General features: G+C 43.1%; 1 protein-coding gene across 3 annotated transcripts in view; it reads right to left on the bottom strand.

The window, feature by feature from the left end:
• Positions 1 to 1,654: 1,654 nt before the first annotated feature.
• The window catches only part of LOC136686512 (uncharacterized), a 44,312-nt gene continuing 26,017 nt past the window's right edge, over positions 1,655 to 19,949 (bottom strand). For all 3 annotated transcript variants that reach the window (XM_066660335.1, XM_066660336.1, XM_066660337.1), the window contains 17 exons: positions 19,817 to 19,949; positions 19,455 to 19,625; positions 19,163 to 19,306; positions 17,774 to 17,820; positions 17,518 to 17,647; positions 17,018 to 17,100; positions 16,782 to 16,911; positions 16,137 to 16,327; positions 15,747 to 15,837; positions 14,764 to 14,911; positions 10,803 to 10,984; positions 9,837 to 9,992; positions 8,125 to 8,261; positions 4,633 to 4,793; positions 4,067 to 4,161; positions 3,366 to 3,642; positions 1,655 to 2,834 (listed from right to left, as the gene is read on the bottom strand). The exon at positions 19,817 to 19,949 is cut by the window's right edge and continues 83 nt beyond it. In XM_066660335.1, coding sequence (XP_066516432.1) covers positions 2,743 to 2,834; positions 3,366 to 3,642; positions 4,067 to 4,161; positions 4,633 to 4,793; positions 8,125 to 8,261; positions 9,837 to 9,992; positions 10,803 to 10,984; positions 14,764 to 14,911; positions 15,747 to 15,837; positions 16,137 to 16,327; positions 16,782 to 16,911; positions 17,018 to 17,100; positions 17,518 to 17,647; positions 17,774 to 17,820; positions 19,163 to 19,306; positions 19,455 to 19,625; positions 19,817 to 19,949 — 2,368 coding nt within the window. In that variant the 3' untranslated portion in view covers positions 1,655 to 2,742. The remainder of the gene's footprint in view (positions 2,835 to 3,365; positions 3,643 to 4,066; positions 4,162 to 4,632; positions 4,794 to 8,124; positions 8,262 to 9,836; positions 9,993 to 10,802; positions 10,985 to 14,763; positions 14,912 to 15,746; positions 15,838 to 16,136; positions 16,328 to 16,781; positions 16,912 to 17,017; positions 17,101 to 17,517; positions 17,648 to 17,773; positions 17,821 to 19,162; positions 19,307 to 19,454; positions 19,626 to 19,816) is intronic.

Below are 19,949 nucleotides of genomic sequence, written 5' to 3'. Positions count from 1 at the left end.
ACACATTTCAAGGGTGGGGCCTTAGAAGAAGGCGTTCACCTTGAATCTCCATTGGTCACTGATTCTGGACTGATACAGATCTCTGAAACCTCCTCTGGGACCAAGCCACCCCCAAACTCCAGCTTTCCAGTATTTTCAAATATCATCCTCTGTGGGCCTCTTCAGCTGATCCAGAATGCAGCTGCGAGGCTTGTCTTCAATCTCCAAAGTTCCCCCACATCACTCCACTGCTGCACTCTCTTCACTGGCTTCCTGTAGCTGCCCACATCTAAGTGCTCATCATAACAGACTGTTTTTGCACTTACAGTGTACTTAAACAGCACTTACCTCCTTTATTTCTAGGTTTCAGCTCTGACTATAGTATAGTGTACTGCACTGACTATGTCTTTCTATGTATCAGCACTGGCCCTTGTTCTGGCCAGGTCTGAGGTCAGAGGGTGTTTGGACCCTAACCTATTTTTGTGCGAGTGATATACACTCTTTTTGAAAACTGAGTGCCTTTCTGAGTCGCTCTGAATAAGAGGCAGGGCAGAGGGAGGAGCTGCTCTGTGTAAATTTAGTTTTAGAAGAGGAATGTGTGTCATTTTAATCTTAAAATAGATATATATTTACTCCCACACACCGCTCCACCTTAAAAGATTCAGAAAGTAAACAAACCAGAGAGAATTGAAGTTCCCAACAATCGTAGTCTGCCTTAAAATAGCAGTTAGTGAATTAAGCTTAGCATGATTTTAACGATGTTTAATCCCCCCCCCCCTTTCTCTTTCTGTCTCTGTCCCTGTCTCTCTCTCTCTCTCTCTCTCTCTCTCTCTCTCTCTCTGTGTGTGTGTACAGCGTTTGGGGACAGCCCTGTGCAGGTGACGTGTCCCATCTGTCGACACACAGCTGTCACAATCGTGGAGTATTCAGCTGGACTCCTCACCTATCTTTTCTGTGGAGGACTGTTCTTCTTCGGGTAACACACACACACACACACACACACACGCACACACAGAGGTTGCCAGATATTTCCACATTTCCCGATCCCAATCCACAAAAATATTCTCCATAGTTCACTGCGTATACAAGCTCATGCTGGTCTCTGTCTCTCCTCCAATCATCCCCCTCCCTCCTCTCTCTCATTCCCTCCCACCCCTCTTCCCTCTTCTTCCCTCCCTCTTTCTCTCTCTCCCTCCCTCCCTCTCTCTCTGTCTCTCTCACTCTGCAGATGTTTTCTGGGCTGTTGTCTGATCCCGTTCTGTGTTGATCGTGTGAGAGATGTTAAACACAGCTGCTCTAACTGCAGAGCCTTTCTTGGGGTTTATAAACGCTTATAACACTCTTGCTCTTAGTTTATAAACATGAGCAGTGTTTACTCTAAATCTCCACCGTGTATTTCTGAAGGTTATATTCAAGTACAGTAACATCAACATATGCATGTGTTTATGGTTATCATTAGCCTTCGTTCATCTGAGTGTCCACTAGGGGGTGCACTGGTGTTAAGAGGAACAGATCTGAGGAGGGTTCGACTCTGTTGACGTGTACGTTCCAATCTTACGACCTGCAAGAATCTTGAGTGATCAAGTATATGGAGAGGTTCGTCCCCTAGTGGCCACACCTGTGTTTACACTTCGGTTCTTTACCAGCCCTGTACCCCACTCTGGGCTCATCACTCTGAATGCGGAGCTGTAGAACAGCGCAGGGTGGTGTTATACACCTTTATTAAACTCTCTGACCCTGTCTGAATCCGGTTCCAGTTCCAGAGAAAGAACGGTTCTGTGTTTTAATCTATTTTTGTGCTGAATCATGTGTGAACCCCACACTGTAATATTACATAATGTTACTTTATTAATCTCTGAATAAACATCTTTCTTAAAATCATCACTGTGTACGATTTTTGTTTTTATTAAATATATACAATAATCTTTTTAGATATGTAAACAAATCAACACAAATGCACGTCTTATATGTAAATTACCTCTGTTCTGATTGTCTCTCATTCAAAAAGTGCTCCATGTTGAAAACTGATATAGACAGAATGGGAGGAACTAAATTGATATAGACGGAATGGGTGGGTCTGTGTGGACATGAATGAATATATAATGTTGATGGTTATGACATCACTTCTTATCAGTGATATGAGCTCTTTAAAGTTAAAGGACAGCTGTAGCCACTTTATTAAACTTTAATCTCGTAATTACACACAGACTGTGTTTATAATGCACACCCTCACACAGTACACAGTGGGGAGGGGTAAAGGAGAGCAAAGGATGACCTACTGAGGAGTGAGTCATGGATGATATCAGAGGAAAATTAGAGTGGATAAACAAATTACAGGGAGGAGCAGGATCTGACAGACAGAAAAAAAAACCCAGGAGATTATACCTGCTCTCCAGAGAGAGAGAGAGAGAGAGAGAGAGAGGGGGAGGGTTATTTAGTGATGTAATTCATCATTAGTTGATGTAATTAATGTAACTGGATATTAAGGATAATTAAAATCAGCCGATGCTCTGGATAATGCAGGGACTTTCAGGAGAGACAGAGCTGAAAGACTGAGAAAGTTTATCAGGAGAAATGGGATAAATTAATCATGTGTTTAAAATCCTCCCGGAATAAACCAGAAAACACAGCTCTGGATTCACAGAGAATTCCTGAGAGATCAGAGGAGACATAAAGAGTTTAACATGAGTTTAAATGTCCTTTAAATATCTTCATCTTCATCGTCTTCACTTTCTTCATGACTTTCATCTTCACGTTGTGAGCTCATCCGTGTATTGGGTTCATGGTTGCCATGACGACAGCCAATAGGAGGAGCTTCTGCAGCCTGGAGAAGGGCTGGACGCTGGAGCTTGAACCTAGAGAGAAAGAGAGAGAGAGATAAGACTCTGGACACTTGCGCCTGTAGTGCTGTAGGTGGTCTTCCATTTTTAGCTAAGTTGTTGAAATGGTGGTGGCTACTTCTTTCACTTCAGGTGGAGTCTACCCAGAATCACAGGGCACAAGGCGGGAACACACGCTGGAGGGGGCGCCAGTCCTTCACAGGGTAACACACACTCACACATTTACTCACACACTCACACCTACGGACACTTTTGAGTCTCCATTCGACCTACCAACGTGTGTTTTTGGACTGTGGGAGGAAACCGGAGCACCCGGAGGTAACCCACGAACTGGTTTTGTTTCCTTGATCAGGTATAAAGACCATGATTAGCCATAGTCTGTGCTACTATGTCTTAAAGGAGGCAGAGACATCGCAAAGGAGGCAGAGACATGTCTCCTGTAAGACATGTGTTGCTACTTTAAAGGGAGCTTTAGGAAATGCCTGTGAGTGAAACTTCTGCTGAGATGCAGAGCACAGAAAGCTGATCTGAGGTGGGTGTGTTTACCTGAGGGTTTGGCCGTGGAGGCGGTCCCCACCGAGGCTCCTCCTCCTCCTCCTCCAACTGAGGCTGTGGAAATAGAGGCCATGTTAGCGGACCCTGCAGTGTTCGCTGTGGTGGCAGAGTTGGTGGTGATTCCTCCTGTGAGTCCAAGTTTGAGTTGGTCCAGTTCGGACTGGGGCTGACGACTGATCCAACCTTGGACCACTGAGGAATTCACGTAAGTGACCAGAGCAGGCAGATTATTCCCCAACAAGCCTACGACCTGAGGCACCGTCAAGGCCTAAAACAGGACAGAGACAAACACAATCTCAGACTCAAACACACACAGACAGCTGCAAGTTTTTTTTGGGGGGTGGGGTTGGGGTGGGAAGCAAGGTTACGAGATTTTTAATTCAAACACTCCACAAATAAACATATAATACTACAATATAATACTACACTCTGACCAACATTTCCACGCTCATGCCCTTCCTCTGGAGGATCTGTTCAGACTTCAGTGGAGAACGATAAACATCTCTTGTTTCTTTGGCAATGAAAATCTAGTATCTAGTATTGGTACCTTCGTCCACTGGTGCCCCGGACTGAAGCATAAGTAACTACATTGTTCTCGAGCTCACTGTTTAAAAAATGGGCCTTACAAATTCTACAAACAGCTCTAAAACTGAAGATCAGGTGAGTAATCACACAAAGACTCTGAGACTTACATTGACCACGCTGGTGTTCAGAGAGATGAAGGTGGGTAAGTCCATGCTGATGTTGGACATTGCGAGAGTTTGGACGTAAGCAAGGTCAGCTCCATCTAGAAATACAACAACAGGACTGGGTTAACATGTATGCTAATGGCTATGTCTGTGTTTGTGTACATCATGATAACATTTAAAGAGACACACCCCCTCTTCTCCACAGTGGAACACAGTTCTATTTCTTAATTAAGTGCCTGTGACCTGCTTTGGTCCAAACCCTGCAGTAGTGTTCTCCCCCTGTCTAAACAGCCAAGTTCAGTGCACCCGCTTTCAGCATTTGTTCTTTTAAATGACAATGAGTCGATACCTGACTCAGTTAATCTTTGCCGCCAAAGTTTGCAGCATGTAACAGCACATTGTTTTACTTTCAGTAGGAATTAATGGACACCATTCATTCCCAGTAAATCTGTCATCACGAGTCTTCAGAAAGAACAGCTTGTGTTTACAACCCATTTTTGAAAAATTAAAAAGGACCAAACAGAGAGGGGGCTGTGTCCCGACAGTGAAATCTAAGAGCGTGTGTTTACTCAGGTAGTTGGTGATGAGCTGGAAAGAAGAGGCAGACACCGTGGTGGTTTCTCGTTTCCTTCTGTTGACGTTATTGCTGCCGAAGGCCTGTTGAGCGATGAGGAATAAAGCCCGCTGGTGCTCCGGACTGCAGGTCGTCACATTCAGAGCATTCGCATTCCTGAAAAACACATAAAATCAGCAGAACTGCCACATAACTGTATTTTTAAGAGTTTAAATGTGTAAATATTGCACATTTCTCCTTTTTTGCTTTAATTATTATTATTAGAGTGGTTAGTCTTTTACATAAATGGGATAAATAAAGTTAGTTCTTATTCTGATTTTGAGAAATTACTGCTGTGTGGCTCTGGTGAAGGGACTAGGTTTGGTGTTTTTACTGTATGTCATTCCAGTGTCACAGAGCAGGAAAAGGTGGCTCAAGTCGGATTTTTATTGTTTTGCTGTTCATACTGTCTGTAAAATGTGACCTATATCTGACATCAGTCTGAACAGGTGATTCTCCTAAACTGACCCCCCACTCACGAAAGGGCGATGCTTCAAGCTCCGATCAGAAGGAAAGTTCTCTCGGTTACTTTTTGAAATGAGGGAGTTTTGCATAACCACAATTTTCTTTATTCCAAATGATTTCTACATAAAAAACACAGGTTAAATTGAAGATGTGAAAGAAGATGAAAACACAAACTCATTCCAAAAGACAGTGATCCACAGACCATGATCCACAGACAAAATTAAACTCATATATGACTAAGACTGACTAAGAAAGAAGCTCTTCTTGTGTATGTTTTCTATAAATCCCTAATACAAATTTCCACAAGTTTTATTATCTCATGAATGTCAGACAGGAGCCTGGATCAAGAATGTCATGTTTTTCAATTCCCAATTGTTTTACAAAAATGTAATTCTTTGAGTGGATGACGTCCACGTCCACGTCCTAAACAACTCAATGTAAGACTAAAATACTTTGGACTGGAATCCACAGATCATTCGCAGTGGCCGGAGTGACGTTAAAGTCACATGAAATCTGATCTGGTCGTTCAGTCACATTGCCCCAGATCAGACATGGGTCGGATCTCAATACCACATGTAAAAGATTTTTAAAAAGTTTGTGCTGTTCCATCCACAAAAATGACACACCTGAGTCACCATGAAGAATCATATCGGATATGTGCACTTTTACCTGCTGTGTGAATGCCGCTTTTGTTTCCCCTGAGAGTGTTTCCTTTGTAGCACCATTCTAGCAACTCCCTGTTTTTTGCCAAAACCAATCAAACACTTGTGATGGTTCACATGTTCATGTCAAACCAGTGGCCTACTGCTCATAAAGTAGTTGTTTTAAATGATAAGAAAGCAGTGGCGGCTCCTGAAATATACTCTAGGTGGCACTGTTTGTCAAATTGTTCCAATACAATTTATCACACACTGCAGTATGTCAACAGTCTGTGAAAATCAGTCATTTTTAATAGACATTAAAAACAAATAGCAGACTAACTGCAGATCTACTGTGCTCAGATATAAGCTACATTATACCTATTGTTACATTACAGACCAAACACAGATGTATCAGCAACAATCACTTATAATACATTATTAGATATTTCTAGGCTGTGGCGTATTGGATCATGCTGATCATCTCTCTCTCTCTCTCTCTCTCTCTCTCTCTCTCTCTCTCTCTCTCTTTATATTATATAAATTATTTATGTATAAATTACAATGTAATAGATAAAAAATTATAGCTAATTTTTCTCATTATATTTTAAGATATTGCCCATTATTTAACATTTGTCACATACTCATATCTCAAATATGTAGTTAATCATTACATAACAAAATGTTTCTTTTATAACAGGACAGCAGATAATTACTCTATTGAGCAGCCGCCCTGGACATTAACAGTGAAGAGTGTGATATCTGTGCCACCCACCCTTCTCTAGCATGGACTAAACCACCCTCTGTCACCACACTAAAAACTAATATTAAAATCAAATACAGCTAAGTAAGAGATATGTAGATATCAATAACATTAAAGACAAAATAAATGTCTGACTGTACAAACCGGATGTAAAGTTGGGACACTAAACAAATTTTGAATAAAAACTGAATGCAATGATATGGAGATGGCAAATGTCAATATTTTATTCGTAATAGAACATAGATGACAGATCAAAAGTTTAATCTGAGTAAATGTAACATTTTAAAGGAAAAATATGTTGATTCAAAATTTCACAGTGTCAACAAATCCCAAAAAAGTTGGGACAAGTACCAATAAGTGGCTGGAAAAAGGAAATTGAGCATATAACAAACAGCTGGAAGACCAATTAACACTAATTAGGTCAATTGACAACATGATTGGGTATAAAAAGAGCTTCTCAGAGTGTCAGTGTCTCTCTTAAGCCAAGATGGTAAGAGGATCACCAATTCCACCATTGTTGCACAGAAAGATAGTGCAGCAATACCAGAATGGTGTTACCCAGCGTAAAATAGCAAAGACTTTTAAGTTATCATCATCAACATCATCAAAAGATTCAGAGAATCTGGAACAATTGCTGTGCATAAGGGTCAAGGCTGTAAAACTCTACTGGATGCTCATGATCTCCGGGCCCTTAAACGTCACTGCACTTCAAACAGGAATGCCACTCTCAAGGAAATAACTGAATGGGCTCAGGAATACTTCCAGAAAGCATTGTCAGTGAACACAATCCACCGTGCCCTCTGCCGTTGCCAGCTGAAACTCTACAGTTCAAAGAGGAAGCCATTTCTAAGCAAGCTCCACAAGCTCGGACGTTTGCACTGGGCCAGGGGTCTTTTAAAATGGAGTGTGGCAAAATGGAGACTGTTCTGTGGTCAGATTAGTCACGATTTGAAGTTCTTTATGGAACTCTGGGACGCCATGTCATCCAGACCAGAGAGGACAAGGATAACCCAAGTTGTTATCAACGCTCCGTTCAGAAGCCTGCATCACTGATGCTATGGGGTTGCATGAGTGCTTGTGGCATGGGCAGCTTGCATGTCTGGAAAGGCACCATTAATGCAGAGAACTATGTTCAGGTTCTAGAACAACATATGCTCCCATCTAGATGTCATCTCTTTCAGGGAAGACCCTGCATTTTTCAACAAGATAATGCCAGAAGCCTGTATTAGACATGAATGGGAGAGCATTCCTATTTCTAAACTTGAGAAACTGGTCTCCTCTGTCCCCAGACGTCTGAGTGTTGTAAGAAGGGGGGATGCCACACAGTGGTAAAAAATGGCCTTGTCCCAACTTTTTTGGGATTTGTTGACACCAAGAAATTTTGAAACAACACATTTTTCCCTTAAAATGATACATTCTCTCAGTTTAAACTTTTGATCTGTGATTTGTGTTCTATTCTGAATAAAATATTAGATGTTGGCACCTCCACATCATTGCATTCAGTTTTTATTCACAATTTGTTTAGTGTCCCAACCTTTTTGGAATCTGGTTTGTATAAATTAACCCCAGTGTTGTTACTCACTGAAGGCTGGTGTAGTTGATGTTGCTGATGATGTTCAGGTTCAGTTCACAGAGGTTTGGTCCTTTAATGGCATTTAACTCCACGCTGCCCAGGGAGTTCCCACTGACACTCAGATACCTACTGATCAATGCGTTTATCTGAGGACAAACAAACAAACAAATGTGTCTTTTTTGCTGTCATCTACAAAAAAACAAAAACAGTACATCAGCCTGGTACAGTGAAAGTCATGGGTAATATCCTAAAGCCAGTAAAAGTCCCGTTACACTGGGTAATATCCGGACCTCAGTCAAAGTCCTGTTACTTCGGGTAACATCCGGAACTCAGTCAAAGTCCTGTTACTTCGGGTAATATCCGGAACTCAGTCAAAGTCCTGTTACTTCGGGTAATATCTGGACCTCAGTCAAAGTCCCGTTACTCCAGGTAATATCCAGACCTCAGAAAAGTCCTGTTACTCCGGGTAATATCCAGACCTCAGAAAAGTCCTGTTACTCCGGGTAATATCCGGACCTCAGTCAAAGTCCTGATACTTCGGGTAATATCTGGACCTCAGTCAAAGTCCTGTTACTCCAGGTAATATCCAGACCTCAGAAAAGTCCTGTTACTCCGGGTAATATCCAGACCTCAGAAAAGTCCTGTTACTCCGGGTAATATCCGGACCTAAGTCAAAGTCCTGATACTTCGGGTAATATCTGGACCTCAGTCAAAGTCCCGTTACTCCAGGTAATATCCAGACCTCAGAAAAGTCCTGTTACTCCGGGTAATATCCAGACCTCAGAAAAGTCCTGTTACTCCGGGTAATATCCAGACCTCAGAAAAGTCCTGTTACTCCGGGTAATATCCGGACCTCAGAAAAGTCCTGTTACTCCGGGTAATATCCGGACCTCAGTCAAAGTCCTGATACTTCGGGTAATATCTGGACCTCAGTCAAAGTCCCGTTACTCCAGGTAATATCCAGACCTCAGAAAAGTCCTGTTACTCCGGGTAATATCCAGACCTCAGAAAAGTCCTGTTACTCCGGGTAATATCCAGACCTCAGAAAAGTCCTGTTACTCCGGGTAATATCCGGACCTCAGAAAAGTCCTGTTACTCCGGGTAATATCCGGACCTCAGTCAAAGTCCTGATACTTCGGGTAATATCTGGACCTCAGTCAAAGTCCCGTTACTCCAGGTAATATCCAGACCTCAGAAAAGTCCTGTTACTCCGGGTAATATCCAGACCTCAGAAAAGTCCTGTTACTCCGGGTAATATCCAGACCTCAGTCAAAGTCCTGATACTTTGGGTAATATCTGGACCTCAGTCAAAGTCCCGTTACTCCAGGTAATATCCAGACCTCAGAAAAGTCCTGTTACTTCGGGTAATATCCGGACCTCAGTCAAAGTCCCGATACTCCGGGTAATATCCAGACCTCAGAAAAGTCCTGTTACTGCAGGTAATATCAAGACCTCAATAAAAGTCCCGTTACTCCGGGTAATATCCAGACCTCAGAAAAGTCCCGTTACTCCAGGTAAAATCTGGACCTCAGTAAAAGTCTCAGCCCCACACTCTGAGCCCTTCAGTCTGACCGGGCTGTGGTCATTGGAACTCGCTCATACATAAGTACATTTACTCTGAATTTTACTTTTAACAGAGTAATAATACTTTTACTCAAGGATGGATTTAAACACTGTCACTGTGAATTAAACCCTAATAAAGTGTATAAAGGAATTGAGACCTGATCTGAGTTCCAATTTCCATTGGAAGGCTTGAAGAGTGCTGCCAGGGTGTCCACCTTGGTGATGTTCCAGGAGCTGATTTGGGCTACAGTGGCAGCGCAGGCGGCGGGGCCTAGAGCTTGCAGAACAATGTCGTTGATGGAGTTTGGGTACGCCTGGGACACAGAAACACTTGTGAACACATGAAATTTCAAACAAGGACTTTATTTCATTAAATAAATCTTTGCAAGGAATTACACCACACACCTATATAGATTTGGAAGCATTGCTAGCCATTAGCTGGTTGTTACATTATTGCAAAGTGTTGCTGAACAATATTTTCAGACATTTATTCAATATTCTTAAGTTTTATTCAATATTCTCAAATTTCATTCGCAGACTTTCATCATATTTTCTTAAGCTTTATTCAATATTCTCAAGTTTCATTCAATATTTCCAGAGTTTCATTTAATATTCTTAAGTTGCATCTAATTTTTCAGTTTCATTCAGTATTCTCAAGTTTCATTTAATATTTTCATGTTTCATTCAATATTCTCAAATTGTATTCAATATTCTGAGTTTCATTCAATATTTTAAAGTTCATTAAATTTTCTTAGGTTTCTTTCGATATTTTCAAGTTTATTTCAATATTCTCAGACATTCATTCAATATTCTCAAATTTCATTTAATATTTTTAAGTTTCTATCTCCTCAGTGTGCATTATATAAATAATTTCCTAAATGGAATGTCATATATGTAATGGTTAAATAGAGACTGGTTTCTGCACTCACCTAGTGGGCTGTATGTCATAAATAATGTTTAGTGAGCTATAAAGTTCACATTACCCTGTCTAATTAAGGACTACAAATGTTGATAAAAAAAGAGTTCAGACTTCACAGTTATTATCAGAGTTTTGTGTTTGAGCAATGAATAGGTCCCCAATATTGCAGCTTCTCTACACAGTGATGTCAGTTCCAAACTGTTACCTGGGTGTATTTGTCCAGGATGACATTCTGATAGTCGCTGCCCATTGCTTTATCTGCTATCGCGGCCAGATTGTCTCTTAGCACCTGGGCACTCAAACACGCGTTAAACTGTATCGCATCATAACCGAATGGGAAAGAGTCATCATTGGCCTGAACCTGAGTGATCAACCCCACCGTACACCCTGAAAAACAACAGAGAAACACAGAGAGAGATCAAATTAATGCAAATACGACAGCCAGAGAGCTCTGATACACACCTGACACTGACAAACAACTGGAAATTGGCTGAAAGGGAAAGCCAATTGTGGGGAAATGCAGGGAAATGAGCAGTGAGAGAGAAAGCCTAGCAAACTACACTAAGACACTTTAACCAGTTTCCAGCCCAAACCGACTGGAGAGTGGCACATAGAGAGGATAGACTTAGAAGCCTTTCGAAGCTCCATTACTTCACAGGACACAGTTCCACAGACTGTGGCTTGGGGCTTTTACACCCTTCTGGTGGACTCTCAGCATTGAGCATAGTGAGTTTAGGCTTAGGCTCATGTGCAGCTGCTCCAGGGCATACCATTTCAGCTTGTTCCTTGTACAGATTGTACACAGCATCCAGCATGCGTGTGTTACAGTATAATGTTGCATTTTGTGTTTTCCCAACAGCTCCATTAGAGATTAATGTCCAGAAGGATGTGGACACACCCACTTCAGCAGCAACCTGCAGTTTCCACAGTGCTTTAATATTTAATCTGTCTTTAAGTGTTTATTCTCCTGACCCTGCTGCCTTTAGCCTTTAGACTTTAATGTTGTACATGAGCCTGCAGAACTGGGCCAGGACTCAGATGGGAGACCTCCTCTTCCTCTTCCTCGAAAAGCCTGTGTGGTGCTGGAGTTGGGTCCAGCAGGGGGCACCATCCCTTTTGTGTGCTGCAGCACGCCTGGTCTTCAACCAACGAAAAAGAGCACATGTCACGCCCCTATTAGTTGAGCTGCATTGGCTACCCTTAGCTGCTCGCATCAAATTTAAATCACTAATGATGGCCTTCAGAGTATTCACTGGTTCTGCTCCCATCTACCTCAATAGACTCTTAAAACCATACGTTAGCGCCCACCCTCTCCGTTCCTCAAAGGAGCGCCAACTAACACGACCAACCCCCCGTACAGGTCAATTGAGGCTATTCTCATCTCTGGTACCACGCTGGTGGAACGAGCTTCCAAGCACCATCAGAGCAACATCTCTGCATTCAAGAAATCATTGAAAACCCAGCTCTTCCGAGAGTATCTTTTGCACTGAAAGTCTTTCTTTAATGCACTTATTTACTTCCTGGCATATTGCACTCAATGTAAAGTATTTTGTATAAATTGTGCTGTAGTTCGAATGTTAGATCCTCTTTTGTAAGTCGCTTTGGATAAAAGCGTCTGCCAAATGCATAAATGTAAATGTAAATGTAATGTGTGTGTGGATCCCAATGCCTGGGTGCAGTGAGGGAGACACTGTACTAAATAAACAGCACTGCCCTATAGAAGATGAGACGTAACACTGAGGTCCTGAGGGCAGTAAATAACACTGAAGCAGTGTGAAGACTAGCAGGGTGAGTTTCACCTCACTCTCCAGGGTGTGATGAGGTATTAGTCCCCTCCTCCTTTAACAACGGACAGATTAGTCCCCTCCTCCTTTAACTACAGACAGATTAGTCCACTTCTCCTTTAACAATGGACAGATTAGTCCCCTCCTCCTTTAACTACAGACAGATTAGTCCCCTCCTCCTTTAACAATGAACAGATTAGTCCCCTCCTCCTTTAACTACAGACAGATTAGTCCACTTCTCCTTTAACAATGGACAGATTAGTCCCCTCCTCCTTTAACTACAGACAGATTAGTCCCCTCCTCCTTTAACAATGGACAGATTAGTCCCCTCCTCCTTTAACTACAGACAGATTAGTCCACTTCTCCTTTAACAATGGACAGATTAGTCCCCTCCTCCTTTAACTACAGACAGATTAGTCCCCTCCTCCTTTAACAATGGACAGATTATTCCCCTCCTCCTTTAACAATGGACAGATTAGTCCCCTCCTCTTTTAACTCCGGACAGATTAGTCCCCTCCTCCTTTAACAATGGACAGATTAGTCCCATCCTCCTTTAACCACAGACAGATTAGTCTCCTCCTCCTTTAACCATGGACAGATTAGTCTCCTCCTCCTTTAACTATGGACAGATTAGTCCTCTCCTCCTTTAACAATGGACAGATTAGTCCCATCCTCCTTTAACCACAGACAGATTAGTCTCCTCCTCCTTTAACCATGGACAGATTAGTCTCCTCCTCCTTTAACTATGGACAGATTAGTCCTCTCCTCCTTTAACAATGGACAGATTAGTCCCCTCCTCCTTTAACAATGGACAGATTAGTCCCATCCTCCTTTAACCACAGACAGATTAGTCTCCTTCTCCTTTAACCATGGACAGATTAGTCCCCTCCTACTTTAACTATGGACAGATTAGTCCTCTCCTCCTTTAACAATGGACAGATTAGTCCCATCCTCCTTTAACCACAGACAGATTAGTCTCCTCCTTCTTTAACCATGGACAGATTAGTCCCCTCCTCCTTTAACCATGGACAGATTAGTCCCATCCTCCTTTAACCACAGACAGATTAGTCCCCTCCTCCTTTAACCATGGACAGATTAGTCCTCTCCTCCTTTAACCATGGACAGATTAGTCTCCTCCTCTTTTAACTACAGACAGATTAGTCCCCTCCTCCTTTAACCACAGACAGATTAGTCCCCTCCTCCTTTAACAATGGACAGATTAGTCCCCTCCTCCTTTAACAATGGACAGATTAGTCTCCTCCTCCTTTAACTACGGACAGATTAGTCCCATCCTCCTTTAACCACAGACAGATTAGTCTCCTCCTCCTTTAACCATGGGCAGATTAGTCTCCTCCTCTTTTAACTACAGACAGATTAGTCCCCTCCTCCTTTAACCACAGACAGATTAGTCCCCTCCTCCTTTAACAATGGACAGATTAGTCCCCTCCTCCTTTAACAATGGACAGATTAGTCTCCTCCTCCTTTAACAATGGACAGATTAGTCTCCTCCTCCTTTAACTATGGACAGATTAGTCCTCTCCTCCTTTAACCACGGACAAGGAGGAGGGGACTAATCTGTTTGTAGTTAAAGGAGGAGGGGACTAATCTGTCCATGGGTAAAGGAGGAGGGGACTAATTTGTCTGTGGGTAAAGGAGGAGGGGACTAATTTGTCTGTGGGTAAAGGAGGAGGGGACTAATCTGTTCGAGGGTAAAGGAGGAGGGGTCTAATTTGTCCATGGGTAAAGAAGAAAGGGAATAGGGTTGTAAATCAAACATCAAACTGTGTAGTACACAGCATAGTTTCGTCATCTGTCAAGTGCCCTTTTTTCAAACAGTAGGGTGCCTCGTGTGGAACACAGCAAAGTCTAAATGCAGCGTCAGAAAATATTTAAAAATTCGATCCATGTTCATCTGACTGTGGATGAGCTACAGTCATCATGGTCTGCTTGGATGCGATGTGTTGTTACATTCGTGGGGGGTAATGTCAGGATACGGAGTAAGTGTAGGGTTCATGTCTAGGACCTAGGCATTGTTTACAGCACAGAGGTATTAACAGGTCTTTAATGTAAGCGCTGCTGTGAACAGAGATGTTTAAGACAATCACACTCTTCTAATGTTGTGTGGAGAGTGTGAGTCTAGCCCCTGTTTGCGGCTATAAGAATGTGAATAAGAAGCTCACAGAGGTGAGAAGTTGTAGGTGTTGTATTTTTAAAACGTTGTTCGAACCACACCCTTGGTCTCCAGAATGATGTGATTTAGTTGACAGGTTTGAGTTGTGTTTATGGATGTTGGTGTGTTCATCACTGGAGTTTAACTCTTCCTCTGAAAGGTAGGTGGCGCTGTGTTGTAAACCCTGAGCTGTGGTGGGAATTGGGCCTCACCTGTCTCTCTTCTGCTTCGGGTCCGAACCTTGTTGGGGTTTTTGGACGACTGTCCGGCTTGACGCATAATGTTGTAGATGACGCTTCGAGAGAAACCAAATCTTCTGAGGCGTGGAATAAACCTCCTCAGGAACAGGATCTTATCATTCTGTTAAAGTACACACACACACACACACACACACACACACACACACACACACACACACACACACACACACACACACACACAGTGTTAATTACACATGTTAAACACATCATCAACAACTGCAGGAATAGGACTAGAATAGAAGGAATAGAAGGAGGGGACTAATCAGTCCATAGTTAAAGGAGGAGGTGACTAATCTGTCTGTAGTTATGGGAGGAGGGAACTAATCTGTCCATAATTAAAGGAGGAGGGGACTAATCTGTCTGTAGTTAAAGGAGGAGGGGACTAATCTGTCTGTAGTTAAAGGAGGAGGGGACTAATCTGTCTGTGGTTAAAGGAAGAGGGGAGTAATCTGTCCGTAGTTAAAAGAGGAGGGGACTAATCTGTCTGTAGGTAAAGGAGGAGGGGACTAATCTGTCCATAGTTAAAGGAGGAGGGGACTAATCTGTCTGTAGTTAAAGGAGGAGGGGACTAATCTGTCCGTAGTTAAAGGAGGAGGGGACTAATCTGTCTGTAGTTAAAGGAAGAGGGGAGTAATCTGTCCGTAGTTAAAGGAGGAGGGGACTAATCTGTCCGTAGTTAAAGGAGGAGGGGACTAATCTGTCTGCAGGTAAAGGAGGAGGGGACTAATCTGTCCATAGTTAAAGGAGGAGGGGACTAATCTGTCTGCAGGTAAAGGAGGAGGGGACTAATCTGTCCGTAGTTAAAGGAGGAGGGGACTAATCTGTCCATAGTTAAAGGAGGAGGGGACTAATCTGTCCGTAGTTAAAGGAGGAGGGGACTAATCTGTCCGTGGGTAAAGACAGGTGAGGGTGAGTGTCCAGAGTGGAGGACTAACCTTGCTGAACTGGGACCAGAAGCTGGAGGACAGGAAGACAGGCAGAAAGCCCAGGTTGGTCAGAGTGGTGTCGTTCCAGTTGGACGGAGATCTAAGGCACACACAAACACATATTACAGATATGGAACAGTGGAACAGTGTTCTCTGGAGTGATGGAGTTCTTCTCATTTCCTCTGGGACCTGCAGCAATCCAGAACTAATCCAACATCCGCAGACAGATGGATCTATGCCACACGAGAGAACACAGCTCACACGGTTGTTAATCATCTCCTCACAGCAGTTTGTGTATGGAGTTTGTGTGTGCGTATGGGGTGTGTGTGTATGGTGTGTGTGTGTGTGTGTGTGTATGTGCATAGGGTGTGTGTGTGTATGGGGTGTGTGTGTGTGTACCCGTATGTTGTGTTCTTGGTCAGCAGGGCGGTCTCCACCGCGCTGCTCTGGTCATTGGACAGACCCTGACACAGCTCCAGTTTCTCCAGGACGTAGACGTCTGAGTTCAGGATGTAGGAGCTGTTCAGGAGACACACCAGACTTCCCAACACCTCCAATTGAGGACGGCTCACATTCAGCCCAGAGACACCCTGCAGGACACACACACACACACACACAGAGAGAGAGAGAGAGAGAGAGAGAGAGAGAGAGAGAGAGAGAGAGAGAGAGAGAGAGAGAGAGAGACAGAGAGACCGGGAGACACCGAGAGACACACAGACAGAGAGAGAGAGGGAGAGAGAGACCGAGAGACACACAGAGAGACAAACAGAGAGACACAGGGGGTTAGAGACACACAGAGAGAGAGAAACAAAAAGACACAGAGTGAGAGAGGGACACAGTGAGAAATTTCACACGTCACACATGGTATTTCTCACACTGAGAAATGAGAAACTTTGCTGCACAGAGATTAATCCTACAAACAAGTCGAAGGCAGATTACTCCGAGCCCCTACTGAACCCCCCACCCCTCGGCCACTGACAGAATGCCCTTTGTAAAAACCAATCCAAAGACACAGGGGGCGGTTTAAAGCAGGAGAGCACTGACCAGACACTGGAGGGCTCCGCTGAGCAAGACTTGCTTCCTGAAGGAGAGAGTGTTGGACAACACGCTGAGGTCGGCCCCCCCCAGAGCGGAGAAGTACGCCCGGCACAGGGAGGGCTCCACCTGAGAGTAACTGAGCACACAGAGAAAGGAGGGTGAGCTTCAGCGGCTCAGGACAGGGCTTTGAACATGGAGTGTGTGTGTGTGTGTGTGTGTATAAACACTAAAAGAAAACATACTCAAAGTAGAGGAGCAGCTCCGCAGGGTACAGTGCAAAATTATTCACCTTCGCAACATTGACGTAGGTGTTCATACAGGTCAGCTGTGGAATACACACTCATTATACACTCCATATCACACACACACACACACATTGTACACTCCATATCACACACAAACGCACTACACACACACAAACACGCACACATACACTACACACTCATTATATACTCCATATCACACACACACGCACTACACATATAATATACACTCCATATCACACACACACACACACACACACACACACACACACACACACACACATAATATACACTCCATATCACACACACACACATAATACACACTCATTATACACCCCATATCACACACACACTACACACATAATGCACAATCAGTTTTACACTCCATATAACACACACACACACACACACACCACAAATTATGGTAATAAGGAGGTGTGGCTGAATGGTCATATAAGGAGTTGTGGGTTGCTGCTCACCTGCGACTCCTGCAGGGGAACCCTGGTACTGCCGCGAGGTTGGCAGGCATGAATTAAACTCATCACCTTGTCCGAGTCAAAAGACTTCACTCGAGTACAGGTGAAACCCTGCAGAACCTGGATCGAGATGCTGTACACACACACACACACACACACACACACACACACACACACACACACACAAAATAAATACATTACCCTGAAGACACAGAAACAGTTCTGGAGAGTATTTTATGTTTTAGCTGGATATACTCACCTGTCTACATTTACTGCATTAGCCACTGTGTCAAAGAACAGAATCACCTGGACACACACACACACACAGTCTTACACGGATTAAGTGAAGCTTACTCATGATTAAAGTCACTCATTTTTGGTCACTGCTGTTGAGGACATGCCCCTCACTCCATCACAGTGTGAAACCGCTGACTCAGTGTCTGCTTAATTTAGACCTTCACTCACGTAACTCACAGCAGCAGAGAACTTTATCAAGTTTAAACACCTGCAGAGTGTTTTGTTTTACAGTTTAAACAGCTGGAGTTTACACACCAGCGGACTGTTTATTTACAGTTTTACACAGCTGGAGTTTACACACCTGCAGAGTGATTATTTACAGTTTTAAACAGCTGGAGTTTACACACCTGCAGAATGTTTATTTACAGTTTAAACAGCTGGAGTTTACAAACCTGCAGAGTGTTTATTTGCAGTTTAAACATCTGGAGTTTACACACCTGCAGTGTGTGTTTATTTACAGTTTTAAACAGCTGGAGTTTACACACCTGCAGAATGTTTATTTACAGCTTAAACAGCTGGAGTTTACAAACTTGCAGAGTGTTTATTTACAGTTTAAACAGCTGGAGTTTACACACGTAGAGTGCTTATTTACAGTTTTAAACAGCTGGAGTTTACAAACCTGCAGAATGTTTATTTACAGTTTAAACAGCTGGAGTTTACAAACCTGCAGAGTGTTTATTTGCAGTTTAAACATCTGGAGTTTACACACCTGCAGTGTGTGTTTATTTACAGTTTAAACAGCTGGAGTTTACACACCTGCAGAATGTTTATTTACAGCTTAAACAGCTGGAGTTTACAAACTTGCAGAGTGTTTATTTACAGTTTAAACAGCTGGAGTTTACACACATGTAGAGTGTTTATTTACAGTTTAAACATCTGGAGTTTACACACCTGCAGTGTGTGTTTATTTACAGTTTTAAACAGCTGGAGTTTACAAACCTGCAGAGTGTTTATTTACAGTTTAAACATCTGGAGTTTACACACCTGCAGTGTGTGTTTATTTACAGTTTTAAACAGCTGGAGTTTACACACCTGCAGAATGTTTATTTACAGTTTAAACAGCTGGAGTTTACAAACCTGCAGAGTGTTTATTTACAGCTGAATGCATCTATGTAGATGTGAGGAGGTAGTCTTCAGTTTAAATAAAACATTACAAATAACACATACACACACACACACCAGAGATACAGGTGTTTCTCAGGACACCTCTTGCTTCCCTAACAGTATAATTCCACTCCCTCACACTCACCACTCTGTATTAGAAAGTATTTTCCCCCAGAATATTTAGGAAAGGTATTTATGTATTATTATTATTTTATTTTGGTGTAAAACAGAGTGGAGAGAAACACACCTGTTGGTATTGCCACTGTTTCTGATTGAGTAGCGTGGCTGACGCTGGAGATAGAGTCAGCAGGGCATTCCTCGGAATCTGAGGTGCCATGGAGTTCGGAATATTGTTCACAATCCCGTCAGAGGAGGAGTTGAATTTTATGATCTACAGCAGAGACAGAGACATCAGGGTTTGAATTTGTACTCAAACGCCACCAACAACAACACGACCCCAGCACCTCAGTGGACCCCGTCACACAGAGGAACACAACACTGGGCAATGTGTGTGTGTGTGTATGTGAGTGTATTTGTACCTGGTTGACGATGCTCTGCTGGATAACACTGGGTGCCGTAACGATGGTGTTGACGAAGCTCTGTGATTGGACGGTCTCCTTAAGCAATTTCGGGTCGGCTGCAGAGAAGATGGAGGAGGGCACTCCACTCGCTACGGTCCCTAACATCAAGAAGGATTCTGGAGTGTTGAACTACACCACACCACACACCACCACCAGGGAGAGAGAGAGAGAGAGAGGGAGAGAGAGAGAGAGAGAGAGAGAGAGAGAGAGAGAGAGAGAGAGAGACTAATTGAAAATAATTTAGATTCTGATGATTGTGAGGATCCTGATGTTACTGATGAAGCTGTTGCTGATGCTGATGATGTTTAGGATGCTGATACCTTTATCTTTCCTGAGTTGATCAGGGCCTGTACAATGGTCATGGCCTGGGCCTGGCTCCAGCCCATCACCGTACTGAGGACCCCCAGGGAGCTGTAGATGATGGATGGGTCAGCAGAGGAGATCTGACCCGTG

The sequence above is a fragment of the Hoplias malabaricus genome, chromosome 2 (assembly GCF_029633855.1).
Source record: "Hoplias malabaricus isolate fHopMal1 chromosome 2, fHopMal1.hap1, whole genome shotgun sequence".
In the NCBI taxonomy this organism is placed as follows: domain Eukaryota; kingdom Metazoa; phylum Chordata; class Actinopteri; order Characiformes; family Erythrinidae; genus Hoplias; species Hoplias malabaricus.
This window is presented reverse-complemented; position numbering and strand designations above follow the sequence as displayed.